The 17,389-nt window shown below is 36.4% G+C and overlaps 2 protein-coding genes across 3 annotated transcripts; both read left to right on the forward strand.

The window, feature by feature from the left end:
- The first annotated feature begins 551 nt into the window (after window positions 1-551).
- On the forward strand, window positions 552-12,539 carry LOC144197268 (low-density lipoprotein receptor-like). 2 transcript variants are annotated; one of them, XM_077717946.1, is made up of 13 exons: window positions 552-690; window positions 1,415-1,540; window positions 2,883-3,251; window positions 3,935-4,054; window positions 4,818-4,943; window positions 5,595-5,766; window positions 6,187-6,402; window positions 7,443-7,561; window positions 7,648-7,787; window positions 8,649-8,790; window positions 8,879-9,070; window positions 10,661-10,809; window positions 11,677-12,539. In XM_077717946.1, exons 1-13 carry the CDS (start codon window positions 630-632, stop codon window positions 11,707-11,709), a joined length of 1,965 nt encoding a protein of 654 aa, XP_077574072.1. In that variant the 5' UTR covers window positions 552-629; the 3' UTR covers window positions 11,710-12,539. The 2 variants fall into 2 exon arrangements, with proteins under 2 accessions (XP_077574072.1, XP_077574073.1); XM_077717947.1 differs by having other exon boundaries at window positions 559-645.
- Window positions 12,540-13,777: 1,238 nt separating this feature from the next.
- LOC144196712 (potassium voltage-gated channel subfamily V member 2-like) lies at window positions 13,778-17,386 on the forward strand. The gene is made up of 2 exons (XM_077717119.1): window positions 13,778-15,462; window positions 17,069-17,386. Exons 1-2 carry the CDS (start codon window positions 14,149-14,151, stop codon window positions 17,384-17,386), a joined length of 1,632 nt encoding a protein of 543 aa, XP_077573245.1. The 5' UTR covers window positions 13,778-14,148.
- The last annotated feature ends 3 nt before the right edge of the window (window positions 17,387-17,389 follow it).

A 17,389-nucleotide genomic window follows, 5' to 3' on the forward strand; every position in this document is an offset into this window, starting at 1 on the left:
TTTATTAAACCCAAGATAGAGCACATGCATAATCATTAAAAAATAACAATGGAGTTCAGCTCAATCAAGGATTTAAGGACTGACTGGTGACCAGTTTAGGGTGTAGACAGCCTTATGCCACAAGTATATTGGGATAGGCTCCGGCACCCCGCAACTCTATAAGCAGTGTTGAAAATGAATATTTTTGGTAATGTTACAATTATTTATGCAATATAAAAGTCTATAAGAAATAAAAACACTGTCATTGTGTTACAACTCTAACAATGAGATATTAAGAATAACAAATTGAATAAAAATAAATACGTAATATAGGAAAAAAGTGATCGGAATTTCAGGGATAGTGAGTTAAAAATTAACATTCAATAATTATATTTTAATAGTTACAATAATTATATTTTTATTTTGTTTTATTTTCGAAGATTAATTGATGTAACAGCAAGGCGTGCATGTGCAGCTGCAAATTTGCGGTTTTTCTATAATCGGGCTCTTTTTATAATAAAAATATATTTGAAACGTAGAACCTTGTGAGGATATGCGGTACGGAAAAGAATGCGTCCGTTTGTTGTTAATTTTCCCTTCTGACGTCATCTCTCCGCGCCACCTGCCAAGTCTGGAGGACATGAACGAGCATGGGACACCTTGGAGGTTTATTTTTCTTCATATCTTGCATCACCCGCCACCATATTATCGGTAAACAATTATTATCAACTACAAAGACCAAATGCACAGTTCCTTGTTGGTGAAATGTTTTTTCCGCGTTTTTTTCGCTTATGCAGGACTAAAAAATGGACACTCGAACCCGTCAGTTTGAATGAATGTGTCATTTGAAAAGCTGCACGCGCCATTTATTTTTCCTAATTTTCCTTGTTGAAGAGATTTATCAAGACGTTAGCAACATTAATGTCCAGAAGTTGGCTTCTAACTCATGTTGCAATGATGCCATGTGCAGACAATTGAGTATTGCGTCATTAGTGACGTCACAGGCGAGGTACATCAATTATCCTCCTACATCAGGGGTAGGGACCCTATGGCTCGGGAGCCATATGTGGCTCTTTTGATGGGCGTATATGGCTCTCCGTGGTAAAATATGGGAACCGCTGGTGGGAGACGTAAGTCCTCCAATGGGAGCGTCACGCCGGCAATGTGGCACCAAAACTATCTCTAGCGCCTTTTTAAATCATAATTTTACATATTACTCAAGTATAACCTTTCTCAGATAAAAGATAAATTGAAATGCTTTTTTGAGTGGTAATCTTTAACTGATGATCCCTGATCATTATTGTCAAATCCTAGCACATACTCATTGTTGATCTTCCCTTAAACAATACATATCTGTAACTGTATGGACTCTAAAGTTTACCTGGTAAAATTATGCCAAGATTTTTTTTAAAACTGTATGTTTGGGATGTTGCAGCTCACACACTGCCTACCTGTCACCAGCAATTGGAATTCAGATGCAAACATGGAGCTTGCATTCCAAGGGAGAAGTTTTGTGACAAACACAACGACTGTGACGATGGATCCGATGAACAGCTCTGTGGTGAGTGTCAGTTTATATCTGTTTAGATCACAATATCAAACAATAATCAAATTGATCAAGCATAACGTAGCCCCGCTTTCCACTTGTTCCATTTCTGTATGAGATCATCCTTATTAATCCTCTTAAGTGAATTCCAAACTGACTTGTTGGAACCCAAAGCTTAATTTTACCTCTTAGTTTGAATCCTGAAAAATGAATTTTGTTGAATTCCACACAGGAAGACAATGGCACATGTTTCTTTTTTTGTATTATATAGCCATTTTCATAAGAAATTATATTTTTATCGGTCAACAATGTGTTAAAATTTCTTACGAGATCTCATTCCAGCTGCATCTAAAAGTTTAATTACAAAACAATAAATATTTTGTATACCTTATCCAGTAGGTAGCGCTGTTTTCTTTTTTTAATTTGTTCAGTAGATTTTTTTAAATTAAATAGATTGGTACCTCTACTTACGAAATTAATTAATTCCAGAAGTGGTTTCATAACTAGGAACGGATTTTGTATTGTAATGCTCTAATTCTTTCCAGCTGTTAAATCCCTCTATAAAAATGATAAAAATATATACATTTTGTATGAGATAAGTGCAAAACACAGAAGAAAAGAAAAAAAACTATTTATTAAGACAATACAATTGTAATTAATTAGGAGAATTGACAAGATATGCAAAGAAGTTTTTCATGGGGGTGAATGGGAGAGTGTGTATGTTTGGCAGCTGGGTATACATAGATTAACTGTAAACACACAATTTAACAACCTGAAATTATGTGACTATAAATTTCTTTTATATCCTGATACGAAATGTTCCTGTAGCCTTTTTTAACCTGAATATTTTACATATAAAGACAATCGTAAGTAGAAGTACCACTGTACCTTATCCTCATTAGGGTAGAAGGTAAAGTTTAGAGATTATTGGAGGAGCAGTAATCATTTATTCAAGAGCACGACATGAGACCAACAAACAGCTAAACAATTATCAAGTTATTTAACTTGCAATTATACTAACATTTTGAAAATACAAAACAAAAACAAAAAAATAGTGACATTTTTCAAAAAATGAGTAAATTATGTATTTTACTCAATGATTTAGCTCAACAATTATTAAATTATGTAATATGCAATTATATTAACATTTTAAAAATACCAATATCATTTTTCAAAAATGGAGGAACTCATGTATTTTACTCAATGATTCAAAAATGTGACTTTTTTGTTTCTGTATTTTTAAAATTTTAGTATAATTGCAAGTTACATAACTTAATAATTGTTTAGCTGTTTGTTGGTTTTGATCTGAGAGTTAGGCCTTAAAAGGTTGTACATTATTGTTCAAAATGTCTTGCAGGTCAACTGTGGTGTAAAGAGGACGAGTTCTCTTGCTTGAACAGCAGACGCTGCCTACCCTCACATTTAATATGTAACGGAGTGGACGACTGCGGAGACGACAGTGACGAGGACTCCTGTCCTAGTTGCCCCTCTGGCCTATTTTGCGGGCCGTCAGACAGCTGCTTGCATATCCTCCGTCTGTGTGATGGTCACGCAGACTGTAAGGACGGGCGGGATGAGATCCAGGAGTTTTGCGCTTTGCGTCCACAGCGTGCTCCCTCATGCTCATCGTCTGAGTTTGATTGTGGTGACGGCCAATGCATCCTCCACACTTGGAGATGTGACAACAAAGCAGACTGTGCAAATGCCAGCGATGAGAAGAACTGTGGTAAGTAAGAGATGACTTGGAAATGTGTTCTTCTATTTTTAACAAGTCTAAGTAGGAAACTTCTTGCAATGCTTTGACCAATTTAGGAGTGATATTTTGGCCTGTAGAGGGAGACATAGTCACTCTGTTGGATACACTTGATTTCTTGGTTCTCGGACGTTTGGTCGCCGGACGTTTGGTCGCCGGACGTTTGGTCGCTGGATATTAAACTCTCTTTCTCTCTCATGAATCAACAGTAGATATTTAGATACTAAACTCTCATGAATATAATTTTGAGAGTTGGTTTCAACAGTACTTAGATATTAACCTCGCTCTCATGAATCAAGAGGAGATATTTAGATTTTAAACTTTTGTTGAGAGCTTTTTTCTGGTACTATGCGCATAAATTGGCTAGCTGTGGATTTTTATTGATTATTATCTGTAGGCTAATTCACTCGAATTTCCATTTGTGCATCCAGTTATTTTCTGTATTTTGATGTGAATTTTGACAAGAGAATTTTAGTGAGACCAGTGCTTTGTTTACTAACAACACATTTTGGAAGTGAAATTCAACCTAAAGTTGTTTTTCTCATTTGATCTCTGTATTGAAGTGTGGTATCCTGTTTGTTGTCCGGCTTCAACATTTATTCTGCCAGTGCAATACTTCCTTACAAGGGCTAATGATGTCACTTTTGTCCTTGTAGAACAAAATGAGTGTCTGGTCAACAATGGAGGTTGTTCTCATCACTGCGTGGACACAACGATGGGTTTCCACTGTGAATGTCCTGACCACATGAGACTTGTGGGGAATAGTTTCTGTGAAGGTGGGTTAGTCACTCTAATCAATACGAGGTTAAGATTTAGAGGTTCATTACACAGTGAACCACTTTTTATTTGTGAAAACTGAGATTATAGTGAGACTAATTTATAAATTATATTTATGTCTTTGCTACGACTGTAACTGTAGATTTTTTTTTACATAATTGTTGTCAGTAAAGTTTTTTTTTAATTATTGGTTATGTTTTAAACACATTTTAACTGATAAAAACACTTAAAATAAAATAAAATGATGGAGCATTTCTTCATCACCTTTCTTATTTGTCGTTGTTCAAAATAGAAGTAGAATGTCCGCATTTTTCACTCTAATTTGGTAATAACTTAATGTTCAAAACCAGTTTTTTTATTTCTGACTTTATGTTATTATATAAAATGCAAAATAGAAGGTGAAATGGAAATTAGCATCAATTTTGCCTCTCTTTTTAGGCTATATATAGATTAAAAGAGCAAAATGTATAACTTTATCCCTGAAGGTGCATTTGACTTTTTCTCTTTTCTGTCATGCTGCATCTTTTCCAGAAATCTTTTGCACTACTTGCCACTACTTCCGCTAAACTGAAATGTCAGACCACCCCCTTTTTTTTACTGTGCCTCACCAATGTAGCAAGGGCATGATAACCCATGTTATATATAGTGTAGGTTCTGTTTTACTAATGGAGGTTTCAAAATGACAATAACCTGCATTAGCAGTTGATGACGTTGAGCGGTACATCCTCACACAATTGTTCCTTTTTTTTTTTTTTTACACAGAGGTGAACATTTGCTTGGAGAACGACTTTTGCGACCAGTTGTGCATTCACGCCAATGACACTCTCGCCTGTGACTGTCTCGATGGTTATCACATGACCCCTATGAGCACAGACTGCAAGGCCAAAGGTGAGGAGTAAACTTTATCCCTGGTCGTCCATCCTCATCTCTTGAGAGGAATATTGACAATATTTCACAACAAGGAATAATATCAACTTTTCCTACGGTCGTTTGGTCGCCCGGACCCTAACAACGGGCGAGAGGAGAAGCAGTTCAGAAAATGAATGACTGAATGAACAATAACTATACTACAACTATACTATACTACAACCCCATTTCAGGAAAAAAAGAAATGAAGGGACATTGTGCTGAACTGAAATATCAACAGAATATATATTGATTCCCTAACCATTTTTCATGTTCTGGTTTTACACACATAGGAAACATTCTAAATTGTTTGGCAACAGAAGTCAATTCTGTTCTGAATTTGTACTAAATTAAGTGTATTTGAACTAAATTAAGCCATTTGCAATATGCTTGCAAGCCTGTTTATTCAGTCATTGACATGTAATGTATTGGCACACTAAAATTGTGCATAGAGTGGCACCCTCCACCTTTCCATTCTTGGGAAAGTGATATTCCAGGACAAATATACAGATAATAAAACAACAACATTACATTTCATTATTATTTTTTTTCTTCTTTATAATAACATTTTAAGGTCACACTTGTGTGATGTTATTGTAAAATGTGTCTTTATTCTATTTATATCCCCTGCAGGGGTAGATGGCCAGCTTCTCGTGTCCACGTCCCAAGGAGTTATTCAGCTTGTTCTCGGTGGTGCGGCATCCAGGATATTGACAGTTCACAAATTAGGACCTGGGCCTGTGGCAGTCTTGGGTTCTAACAACACACTGTACCTGGCCCCGTTAGGACAGGGGCACATTTACTGGTATTAGAATGGAGAATCTTCTTGCACTGCAGACCTAAACATTATCTTTCAGTGTGTGCTGATAGTTAAGAAAACACACAATAATCATGTCACATTCAATTGTAAATACACTAGGAGTTCTCTTAATCCATTTTATGGTCTACATCCGGTAGTGGTCACAGACAAAGTAAATATACGCAAGTCTTTGGCCCTATTTATACAACACTCCATTTGTTTTATTTCTGTAGTGAAGGGTGCAGGCTATTACTAATATTATGACTTGTACACTCAAAACATATTTTACATGTATTAAAAAAAGTGATACATTCAATCATATTTTGGAAATATATTGATTTCCTTTCGTAAAATTCAAATCGTTGAATGTGCAAACAAGGAAGAAAAAAAAAACGTTTAATTGATTTGATTTCTGGTTCATTTCAGGGTTGACTTTGGTGGAAAGGCCCAGGATGCCACATTGTTACTGAAAGTTCCCAGTCCTGTCTCGGGGCTGACTGTAGACTGGATCCATCATCTTCTCTACTGGACCAGTTTGGAGAGCGATTGCATTACTGTCAGCCTGCTTGATGGCTCTGTGCAACGCCAACTGGTGACAGGACTGGACTCACCTTGTGCACTCACGGTGGACCCTCTGCATGGGTAGGAAGGCTCATATACTTGTATTTTGCCACAATCAAAACTTTTGTTATACTTTTAAATTTGAGACCAAGAAATTCATTGTCAAATTTTGTACGCCATTAATGTAATGTAACCTCTATTATTCACAAATCAAATTAAACTATAATATATATATATATATATATATATATATATATATATATATATATATATATATATATATATATATATATATATATATATATATATATATATATATATATATATATATATATATATATATATATATATATATATATATATATATATATATATATATATATATATATATATATATATATATATATATATATATATATATATATATATATATATATATATATATATATATATATATATACATATACATATATATATATATATATATATATATATATATATATATATATATATATATATATATATATATATATATATATATATATATATACATATATATATATACATATATATATATACATATATATATATATATATATATACGTGCATACATACATTAGCAAAGGGAAGTAAAATAAACCACTGAAATCACGTGGTTGTACAAGTTTCCACAATACTAAGGATGTGGTCGACTTCTGATCAGTCACCAAATGACATAAAACGCACATAAAATGGCACCCAGCACACTCTTGCCTCTGATTTCTTTAAATTAATTTGATATGTTCATGTAAAATGAATGTAATGTAATCATTGCACCTCCTATTGTTTGGTGGTATATCAGTCGAGAAGGATTTGAAAACATTTCAAGGAAATGAAATCTTACCACTGAAAACAATTCCTATCAAGTGGAAAAAACATAGCACATCAGTCAATTAACAATACTAAAATCAGGTACTGCCCATGAAATGGAATAAAAGATGAAAAAATGCAGCAACTCTGGAGTTTCTGGAATTTTTGGCCATTCTTGGTTGTTCACTGTATGTGACAATAATGTTAAAACTGGTTCTTCTTTGTTAGAACAGAAATGTGTGCAAAAAAACTGAATTGCTCTTGCTTTCCAGACTGCTCTTCTGGGCCCAGTGTGGGAATTTTCCAAAGATTGAGAGGGCTAATTTAGACGGCCAGGACACAATGACTTTGGTCACTTCTCTACTACAGCACCCCATCGCTCTTACTTTGGGTAAGTGTGTCAAAGGTTCCACCTCCGTTGTGATGGAAATGAAAGTTAGCTGTATAATCTGGCCTGTCTGCTCTTTTCCTCCCTAGATATGCCTCGCCAACTGTTGTACTGGCTCGATAGGGGCATGAGAAGCATCTCTAGAGTGACTCTAGAGGGACGTCACCGTAAAACGGTAGTTGAGTCCAACGGCTATTTGGATCAGCCTTTTCATCTGGTGGTGTTTGAGGTAAACAGATAAAACTGTTGCTTCATCTTCTTCCGCTTATCCAAGGTCAGGTCATGGATCAAAACTGAAGCGTTCAAAACAGCTCGCTGAAAAACATTCTTTTGTCCGATGTTATCGAACTGTGTTACTTAGAGTTCATTTCAATCTTACATTCATGTCTACACTATTGTCTGTTTAATAATAATATGGGTTATATTGGTAATAGAATGTCTGGAAAAGGCCATTTGTGGTACTTTTTATTAAGAGGATCTGATATTTAAGGCTGCAAATGATGTTGAAAAGATTTCTTAAAATGTTTTCCTGATGAAATTATAATAACTGTATTATGACTACCCCAAAATTAGATTTATTTCCATTGTATAGTACTCTGAATTCTTAATTTTAACACGCATTGCATGACATGAAACTTTCAAATGTATTTAAACTTGAAATCCATTTTTTCAAAAGCATTTTTAAACACTGCTTCCAGTGTAATACTATATCTTATTACACTGTCAGATATAAATTTAAAAAAAAAAAAACACCCGCACTAGACAATCCTGTTAAACATGCATATGTCACCTTAGTTGACAAAATCTTCCATCACATAGCTCCTCCTCCACTGCAAGATTTCTTACAAAAAAAATTCCAACATATCACCAAGAGCTGGCTCCAGAGGTGACTGTGTAGTTCCCTTCAAAAAAAGAGTGCATCCAACATATACCTGGAACTCTACCAATTACCATATGTCAACCTGGCTTTTAAACGAACAAAATTGCTATTACATCGACTTAATTCTCACATATTCTCTCACATAGTAGTTAGATTTGTTGAAGTCCACCAAGAACTACTACTTATTGTTCCTCATGTCTTCTGTTCTAGGGCTTTGTGTATTGGAGTGACCAAGATACAAACTCCGTCTGCAGAGCCAACAAGCACAGCGGCAGTGATTTCCAACTACTTTTAACCAATGTCTACTCGCCAGCCGGCATCGCCATCATTCAACCTGTTCTCCAACCTAACCGTATGAGCATTTTTAGACAAGTTACTCTACTCAAGGCCATGAAGTTGGCCTTACTGCTAAACTTTCTGCGGGTCCAACTTGTCCATAGGTAGCGCGGCGTGTGGCAAGCCCGGGAAAGTGTGCGAGCACGAGTGTGTTGTTGGTTTCCTTCCAGAGACTGTCAGTTTCCATTGTTCTGGAAATGGGGATAATCCATCCCGAGGCATTCCTGCTATTTCTCGCACTATTCCTGCTTCCCTTTTATCTGATCATGAAATTATTGGAATCCTCTCTGTTATTGGTAAGTATGGCTTCTTTTATTTTTTTTTGTCCATTTTGTGCCTACGTTTATTTGCAAGAAGGGGTTTTCAATGCATTTTAACTCATGTACTGCCATTGCAAAAGGAGACTTTTAATTTAATATTTATTTCATCATAGAACAGTTTATTTATAGTTTGGATTGATTAAATTCAATAAGGCTCTCTGTTGCTTCATTTGACATGAAAGTAGATTTTCCTCTTCGTAAATCAATAAATGTAATTTTTTAATAAAAAATTTCTGTTTTTAGTTCAAAAATCATTTTGTAAAATCTAAAAATATATTTTAAAAAAGCTAAAATAAACATTGTATTAGATCTATAAAAAAAACTAATATTCAGGGATTTTAATGCAGTTCTTTTAATCTATTTATTAAAAAAACGCCATGAAAAGAAATGTTCATTATTATCATCGTTACTGAAAGAAAAAAAAACTCTGGAGCAGTGTCCAATGATTTTCAAATTTCAAGCAAGATTTAACATTTTACTATGATTGTTTGATTTTTAAGGCATCATTTCTATGCAATTTATCTCACAGCCCTGCTTTTCTATCGACTCTCTAACATCCCTAAAATAGTGGCCCATTATTTGAAGCTAAATCCGCTGTTATCTTTGTGTGACTGATCTTCTAAAGGAGCTGTGGAAACACTGATACCACGGTAGCGATTCCCAAAACATTTACAGTGTGGAAAACATGGCGCATTCACGTTGCTGTCGTACAACTGATTAAGCAGACTACTAAAGGCTAACTATAGGAAAGGAAACATGGCCTTGCTGGCTGGCTGTTGCTATCGTCGTCTAATTTATATCTCTATTGATAGCTTTTTGAATAGATTTGTTTTTACCCATTAAGACTCTAACTCGGGTTGGTTCGCGGGCCGCATTAACCTCAACTCGATTCCATGTGGGCCGCACCATTTTGGATATAATATTTAGATTTTATTTTTTAAATTAAAATACCTGGATAGAAATCCCTAAATATTCAGGTTTTTTTAATATATCTAAAACAATGTTTCTTTGAGCTTTTTTTCTTAGTCTGGGAAATAGTCTTTTAATTATTTGTTTTTCATTTCAGAAGGAAACATTTTTTTAATTATGTTCAATATTAAAGTGGAAAACAAAAAACATTTATATATATATATATATATATATATATATATATATATATATATATATATATATATATATATATATATATATATATATATATATATATATATATATATATATATATATATATATATATATATGCATATGTGTTTTTTTTTGATTTTACAAAATGCTTTTTGTACTAAAAACTAAAAAAAATGGATTAAAAATTGCAATTATTGATTTAAAAAGGGGAAAATCAGGTAATATAATATACATCTCTAATCTTCATTTGAATTTGATCCTTAAACAGAAAATCGCCACTCATGATTTACTTTCTCGGGCCACACAAAATCATCCGGCGGGCCAGTTTTGGCCCCCTGGTCGCCACTTTGACACCTTAAGTGATCATAATGTTTTGGCATGTCATATACATTGTTCTACTAGTACACTTAGTAGTAACACATTTGCCTGTGTTTGTTTTAGTGTTTCTCAGCGTGCTGCTGGTGGGGACGCTTCTGTGGTGGTGGAGAAATGAGTTCTGGCCCACAAGGAACCTGACAGAGCAAAGTTTTTGCCTCAAAGAGTCCCAGGATCCCCTCCTTCAGCGTCCACATGCCTCCTGTCTGAGCAAGGCAAGGCAGCACAACACACAAATACACAGTTATGTACGGCAAGGAGACAGCGTTAGTTCTATTTCGCATAAGCTCACTAGATGTTTGGAAGTGCATCACTAAAGTGTTGCTTGACACCATGTGACTAAAATGGTATCTTGATTCATAGCCTCAAGGAGTAAATGTCTTTTTCATAAAATGTTGGTGACATCAGGTTTTTTTAGGGTGAAATATCACAGATCAACTATGATATTTGGGGTTTTGGAGAAAGATTGCAGAGTGTCAGACTTTGTTCTTAAATAAATATGTACAATCGTATCATATTGCCCTTTGTTAGCTCCACTATTGTTTTCTTGAGCAGGTGTTTCCTGGAAGTGTTGTGGATTTTTTTTTCATCTGTATTGTAGAGTGGGATCTTGGACTTTAATGACCTAAAACTGGGAATGGTAACAGAACACTCCAATGAATTGATATTGAGTGCCAACATAGTTCTCAGTATTCTGCTATGCAATTAGACACTAATTGTGAAGACCACCAAATCAATTGCCATATCATAAAATGCATATTTCTCTGGTTGTAAACCAAAACTCTGCAATATTCTCTTTGGAGCTATAATCCTTGATGCAATTCCTTTTTATTTATTAATGGATCATTTGGCTTTCAATAGTTGGAAACCCAAAAACAAGCTGAGGTCATTGAGAGTGCCTGGAATGGATTCTTTTGTAAATTCAAGGTTCCAATGCATAGCTATTGTGTTGACCCAAGGACATGTCCAGCGTTTTATACTAAGGAGTTTCCTATGAACGCAATTGGATTCCTCCATCCCAATCTTAATGTGGCTTAATGTGGTTCACTGTGTCAACTAAGCCTTGCACTCTCATCCGCCAGGAAACTCTTAAGCTGGACTTGGAGAGTGACTGACGATGGCTTGGTCTTCTTTCTTTTCTTGAGCTGTTGTGACTACCAAGGGATTACTCGTCTGTGGCCCAGTTATCACCGGGGGGCTCCCATTTGGAAATATCCATCTGAGGTTTGACAAGCTACAAGGTCATTCGCACTATTACTGTTGCCAATTTTCACTCCTTCTGTTTGGAATGGTCAAGTTTGATCACTCCTAAAATGGTTGCCTATTGTGTCCATGTACTTTTGAATAGTAGTAGTAATTACCTCAAAACCTTCCAAAGGGGTTTAAACTGCATCCATTGAAGAACTGACAATCAGCTTGTGTTGGTTTGATACTTGAAAAAGTTCAGTTCTGAATCCAGGAACTCAAGTTCTCCATGTTGAGGATGACCTCTTTTCAACTTTTGTTTTCATTCGCTCCACCATTATTTTTGGGAAATGATACTTTTATGAACAATTACGCAAGCTGCCTTAAATCTTGAGCCCAGACATTCTTAATTCAAATATTCTTTTGATTCCTAAAGTAGGATGAGCTGTCATCAGTATGTCTTCCAGAAGGTACTCAAACACATCCTTTTTTCTAGTTTTCAGTTTCTTCAATGTTGGGTTCTTTCATTTGTGGAAATTCTTGCTTTGTTTCCCAGTATCAGCTTGTTTTTTTTTTCCTTTAAACTCCTCGTTAGGTTGCCTTGAGTTTAAATGACAGCCCGAATATTTAAATAGGTCTGGTACAAACTGCTGTGTTTTGTTATTTATTGCAGAGATTCTTTTAGTGATAGCATCTTTGTCTTGCACTATGAAAGAAGTAGGCTGTAAAGAATGAATCTATTAAAGTTTTTTGGCTTTAAGTATTCATTTCACTTTCCTGCCTTGAATTAAAAAAAAATAGTTAATTTTACATCCTGTTCACCGTAAGAACATAGCCTGTTTCTGATCTTAATCTAACTCTCATTTTATCCACCCAATCTCTAGAGACTTCATTTTTTTGGACATGTACAACATGTTTTTGCCTCTGATGGGTACCACTGTATCTTGATGAGTGCATCAGAGTTAAGGTTACATACATTCCCCCTTTATTTCAATCCTCAACAAGGCTTCAATGTGTGGTTGTACAGTTTAGCTGTGCATTGCAGATCAATACTAAATGCCACAATCTACGTCAGAATAACACATTTTGGGCTAAAAGGTTGTTTCTCTGATTTCAGCCTGATCCTGTGAGGTTGTATCCACATAATGCGCGTCTCAGGCATTGGATAGGCATGTATTTCATTTAAATATCCTCAAGAATAACCAACTTGCCCCATTTTGTCCATTAAAACCTCAAATTAGGTTTTGCCTGACAACCAGGATTGTTGTTTTGAGTGTAATTACCTGAACAAAATGTAATTGAGTGAAGTTAAAGTTATTTTTGGACTATATCAATTCTTTACCCAATTTTTTTGGTATTTTTTACTGAAATGACCACAGAAGAGTTTCAATTGTTGGGGTGGATGGATAGATGTGTTTTCCTTGGGTGACCTATTCATGTGATTGTATGTTTCACTTCTTGTCCCTTTTGACTCCTTCCCTATTGTGACACAGGTGTTTGGGATTGTCATCAGCCTCTCTCTGTGTATGTAAACCCCGTGTTTTTGTACATCCTGGTAGGAGTATTGTTTCCTGGTAAGTGTTGTTTGCCTGTGTGTCTCCCCTGTTAGGTTTATATTTTTGTTAATTTTGTCCCGTTAAAATTATTTTTATGGTTGTTTTTTATGAAAATTCCAAGTAATTCCATTGTGTTTGCTAGCTTCCTGCTCCTGAGTTGCACTTTGCTAATGCAGCCAAGGCAAAATTATATTAACAGTGAATAATTATAGTGTAAAAATAATTTTAAAATATATTTTTTACATTTTTCATATAAAATAATGATTATAATGAGCTAACATGGCAAAGTACAGACTCTCATGGGTACTGCAGCAGCTTGTATCATTTGAATTGGGTGTTTGGTGGAATTACACCTAAAATTTGGCACCCTTAGAAACAGTATCATTCATCATCATCATCAGTATTCTTTCACTTGTTTATAGTAGAAATGGGAACTTGAGTTCAAAAAAAGGGAACAACCAAAAGTATAAATCTTCAAATGGCCCTGTTTTATCACCCAAATCCTTAAATCAAATTTGTCTGCTAATCTCTGCCACCCCCACTATACTTACAACTTCTTAAGGAAACTTGGAGACTCACCAATAAGATTAGGTGACTCGATTACTGCCTGCAACTGCTCAACCAACACTCCAAATGCCTTTGTGTCCTCAGTGAGGGGGGCTGCATGAGATTCTAACCAGGAAACAGGAAAGACTGACTGGCTTTTACTGGGATATCAACGTAAGCGGGACCACAAGGATTTTCAGGGTTTTTTGGGATGACTCAGCAAGTCTGCATGAGCCGGACACTCATTTTCCTGCCGAGCTTCCTGTTATGCCTTTTCTTTTTTTGTTGTTTTGTGGCGCCAAAGTTGACTTCCTACTTTTGACCACAGGTGGAATGGCGGTTGACGGCGTTCAACTGCAGAGACGTTTGCAAAGCCGCCGTAGTACAATTAACTGTCTGTCTCAGAGCGGAAATGACAAAAAGACCTTCCCGTTTTCTCAGCAGAATGCCGTCAAGGCGTGGAACTCTCTGGAGAGCTTGGATGCTCCCGATTGCCCGCCAGGTGAAGAAAAGCCCACCCAGGAACACATCAAGGTTAATATCGGCGGCAAAGTTTTCCACATCCCCAAAAAGTGTGTCTTGAAATATCCTCACACCCGCATCGGCTCCCTAGTGGCCAGCACAGATAAGGCAGGACTCGTCAGTCTCTGCGATGACTACTCTGTTAAAAAGAATGAGTTCTTCTTTGACCGTGACCCAGCTTTTTTCCATCATGTCTGCCATTTCTATGCCAGCGGAGAGCTGTGGGTAATCAGGGAAATGTGCCCAATCAACTTTGAGGAAGAGATTGCATACTGGGGCTTGAGTCTGAAGGACGCCAGGCGCTGTTGCTGTATGGCGTTTGAGGAGAAGGTGGATGAAATAAAAGACAACCTGCAGGTGGATAGGGAGCTCATGGCCGAGATCGAAGTCAAATATGACGACGAGGTGTTCAGGAGAATGCCGTTGGGAGAGATTCGGAAATATCTGTGGGACATTGTGGAGAATCCGTACGCTTCCATGTGGGCCAAAACCTTTAGCGTGGTCTCCAACCTCTTTGTTCTCCTTTCCATCGTGGCCTTGTCCCTCAACACAGTGAAAGAGCTTCAAAACTATCGTGTCTGGGGTAAAACCTACATGGAGTGGGTGGAGATTGTTACCATTGTGTTCTTTGCGTTGGAGTATTTCATTCGCCTTGGCGCCACGCCCAATCTCAAACTATTTTTAACCAGTGGGCTCAACTTTGTTGACATGGTGGCGGTTATGCCTTACTTTGCCCAGATCATCTTGGAAGCCGCCTTTGGCGCAGAGGATGGCGATACACCCGGTGACCTTAAAACCCTGGCCAGCTTCAGCCAGTTAAGTCACGTCCTAAAAGTGGTGAAACTGCTGAGGATATTTCGCATTTTGAAGCTGGCTCGTCACTCTACCGGCATGAGGGCCTTTGGGTTCACCCTACGCCAATGTTACCAACAAGCCTCTTGCATATTACTCTTTATCGCCATGGGGATATTCACTTTCTCCGCTCTTCTGCATTCTGCCGAGAGGGAAACGGAGGGTTCTCCTATTAGCAGTATTCCATACGCCTGGTGGTGGGCCGCAGTGAGTATAGATGTACTGCAAGTATGCATTACTTCTCATTCTAATTCCGCCTTTTATGAGTTCATCTGATGAAGATAACCATTTGACACATTTAACTACATCATAGAGCAGCACAATTACTATTTTAGTAAGAATTGTACTGTAGTTCACTGCGTTACCGTCCTAACTAGTCTGACTAAACCACTTATATTTACCGCTGTTTTGGAATAGATGTTTTCACTTAAGTATACTAGTTGGATTGACCAACCCATCATAATGCATCTTACCTATACGTCTGTAGAAACAGGTGAAAAATGTCACCAGCAATGGCAAACAATGGCAAAAAAAATCTTTTATACTCGTTTGTTTTCGCAGTGTGAATGGCTACACAAAAATTTCGGAATGAACAAAAGTCTGTATTGGGCATCACGCTCTGCCTTCTGAATGTACTGTAAACTTAAAATGTGGTTGGGAAAGGACTTGTATTGTTCTGCATATCACATCCTATTATAGTCTTATCAGTTATAAATGCTAACTTACCAAACCTGAAGACAATAAGTGAACATTGCATATCATAGCTAAATAACCACAAAAACCAAAGTTCAGACCAAAACTTAAGTCGAAGAAGAAGGACCCAATCATTATGGGCTTCACAGTATTGACGTCATGTAACACACTTTATAGTGTCAGTTTAACATACGCCAAGTCTTGAGATTTGTATCTAATATTTCTGTTTTGACAAAATATGGCAATTTTTTTTTTATTGTACTGAATTCTTGGAATAGGCCTGTCAGTGATTTAAAAAGCAAGCAGGTGGAGAACGACAATGCCACTCAAATATCGATCACGATAATTAAATAGTAGAAATGAAAAAGAAATTAAAAAAATATTCCTACTGTTTGTTGTGATAATGCAAAACCCACTTTTATTGATATCGGGTGTCAATAAAATGGCGAGTGGAAGAGATAAACGTCTACAGTTAGATCTTGTAGGGAGTTGAAATTCACTAATATCCCAAAACTGCTTCAGTACAAACAGAGAATATGTTGAAATACAATCTCAGCGAAACTCTTTAAAGGCTGTTACTTCCCTATTATGCATTTTAAACCGTTTAGTTTCGATCAAGTCATGTGATTGCAGATGAAAAACAATGTGGAACTAGGTAAAGAAAAAAAAAATAACTTCAGCACTTTATGAAGGACTGGAATGTCTCACCATCCTGTAAAGGAGAAAGACTTATAATTTTCCTCTTGTCCTAAAAAAAAAAAAAAGAGTAACATTTTTGAAAATGCAGACAAGAATTGTGGGTAGTCCTTAATGATGAAATGAGTTTGCCATTGTTGATGACTAAGTCGTATTGTTACTGTATTTCGTGACTTTTAGAAAAAAAACAGGCACAATGAGGAACAAATGCAGCCATTTTTTGGACGTCCTGATAAATATTGTATGTTCAAAAACCCATATAATGTTCTTAAGAATTGCTTTTAACTGGACAGCACTCAAATTTTTTCCCTTTTGGGGTGGATTTTAATGTTTTTTTTTTCAAGGGAGTGATCCGAATAAATACTTTTATGAAGAAATAGTAACCCTGCCCTCTTAATTGATTTTTCTTTTTTACATTTCTTAGGTCAGCATCTCTACGGTGGGTTATGGTGACGTGGTCCCTGTGACTATCCTGGGTCGCATCGTGGCCTTTGGCTGCATCTCATTTGGAATCATATTGAACGGAATGCCCATTTCCTTTCTCTTCAACAAATTTTCTGATTACTATGAGAAGCTAAAAGCCCAAGAGTACAATACCATATCAGTTCGACGCCGCTTGCAGCTCCGCAGGCGGCTTCGAAACCGGATAGGAAAGTGTTTCGCTCCTGTAGAGGACGAGAATAGTCGTTCTCGAGCATACAGTGTGAAGGAATCACATATTTATGGCTCATTAGTTGTGTAAATA

Source organism: Stigmatopora nigra, chromosome 5 (genome assembly GCF_051989575.1).
Source record: "Stigmatopora nigra isolate UIUO_SnigA chromosome 5, RoL_Snig_1.1, whole genome shotgun sequence".
Taxonomy (NCBI): Eukaryota; Metazoa; Chordata; class Actinopteri; order Syngnathiformes; family Syngnathidae; genus Stigmatopora; species Stigmatopora nigra.

Coding starts and splice junctions, on each gene's coding strand:
- LOC144196712 (XM_077717119.1), top strand. CDS start 14,149: ATGCCTTTTCTTTTTTTGTTGTTTTGTGGCGCCAAAGTTGACTTCCTA. Junction 15,463..17,068: donor ACGCCTGGTGGTGGGCCGCA/GTGAGTATAGAT, acceptor TACATTTCTTAG/GTCAGCATCTCTACGGTGGG.
- LOC144197268 (XM_077717946.1), top strand. CDS start 630: ATGGGACACCTTGGAGGTTTATTTTTCTTCATATCTTGCATCACCCGC. Junction 4,944..5,594: donor CACAGACTGCAAGGCCAAAG/GTGAGGAGTAAA, acceptor TATCCCCTGCAG/GGGTAGATGGCCAGCTTCTC. Junction 5,767..6,186: donor GGACAGGGGCACATTTACTG/GTATTAGAATGG, acceptor GGTTCATTTCAG/GGTTGACTTTGGTGGAAAGG.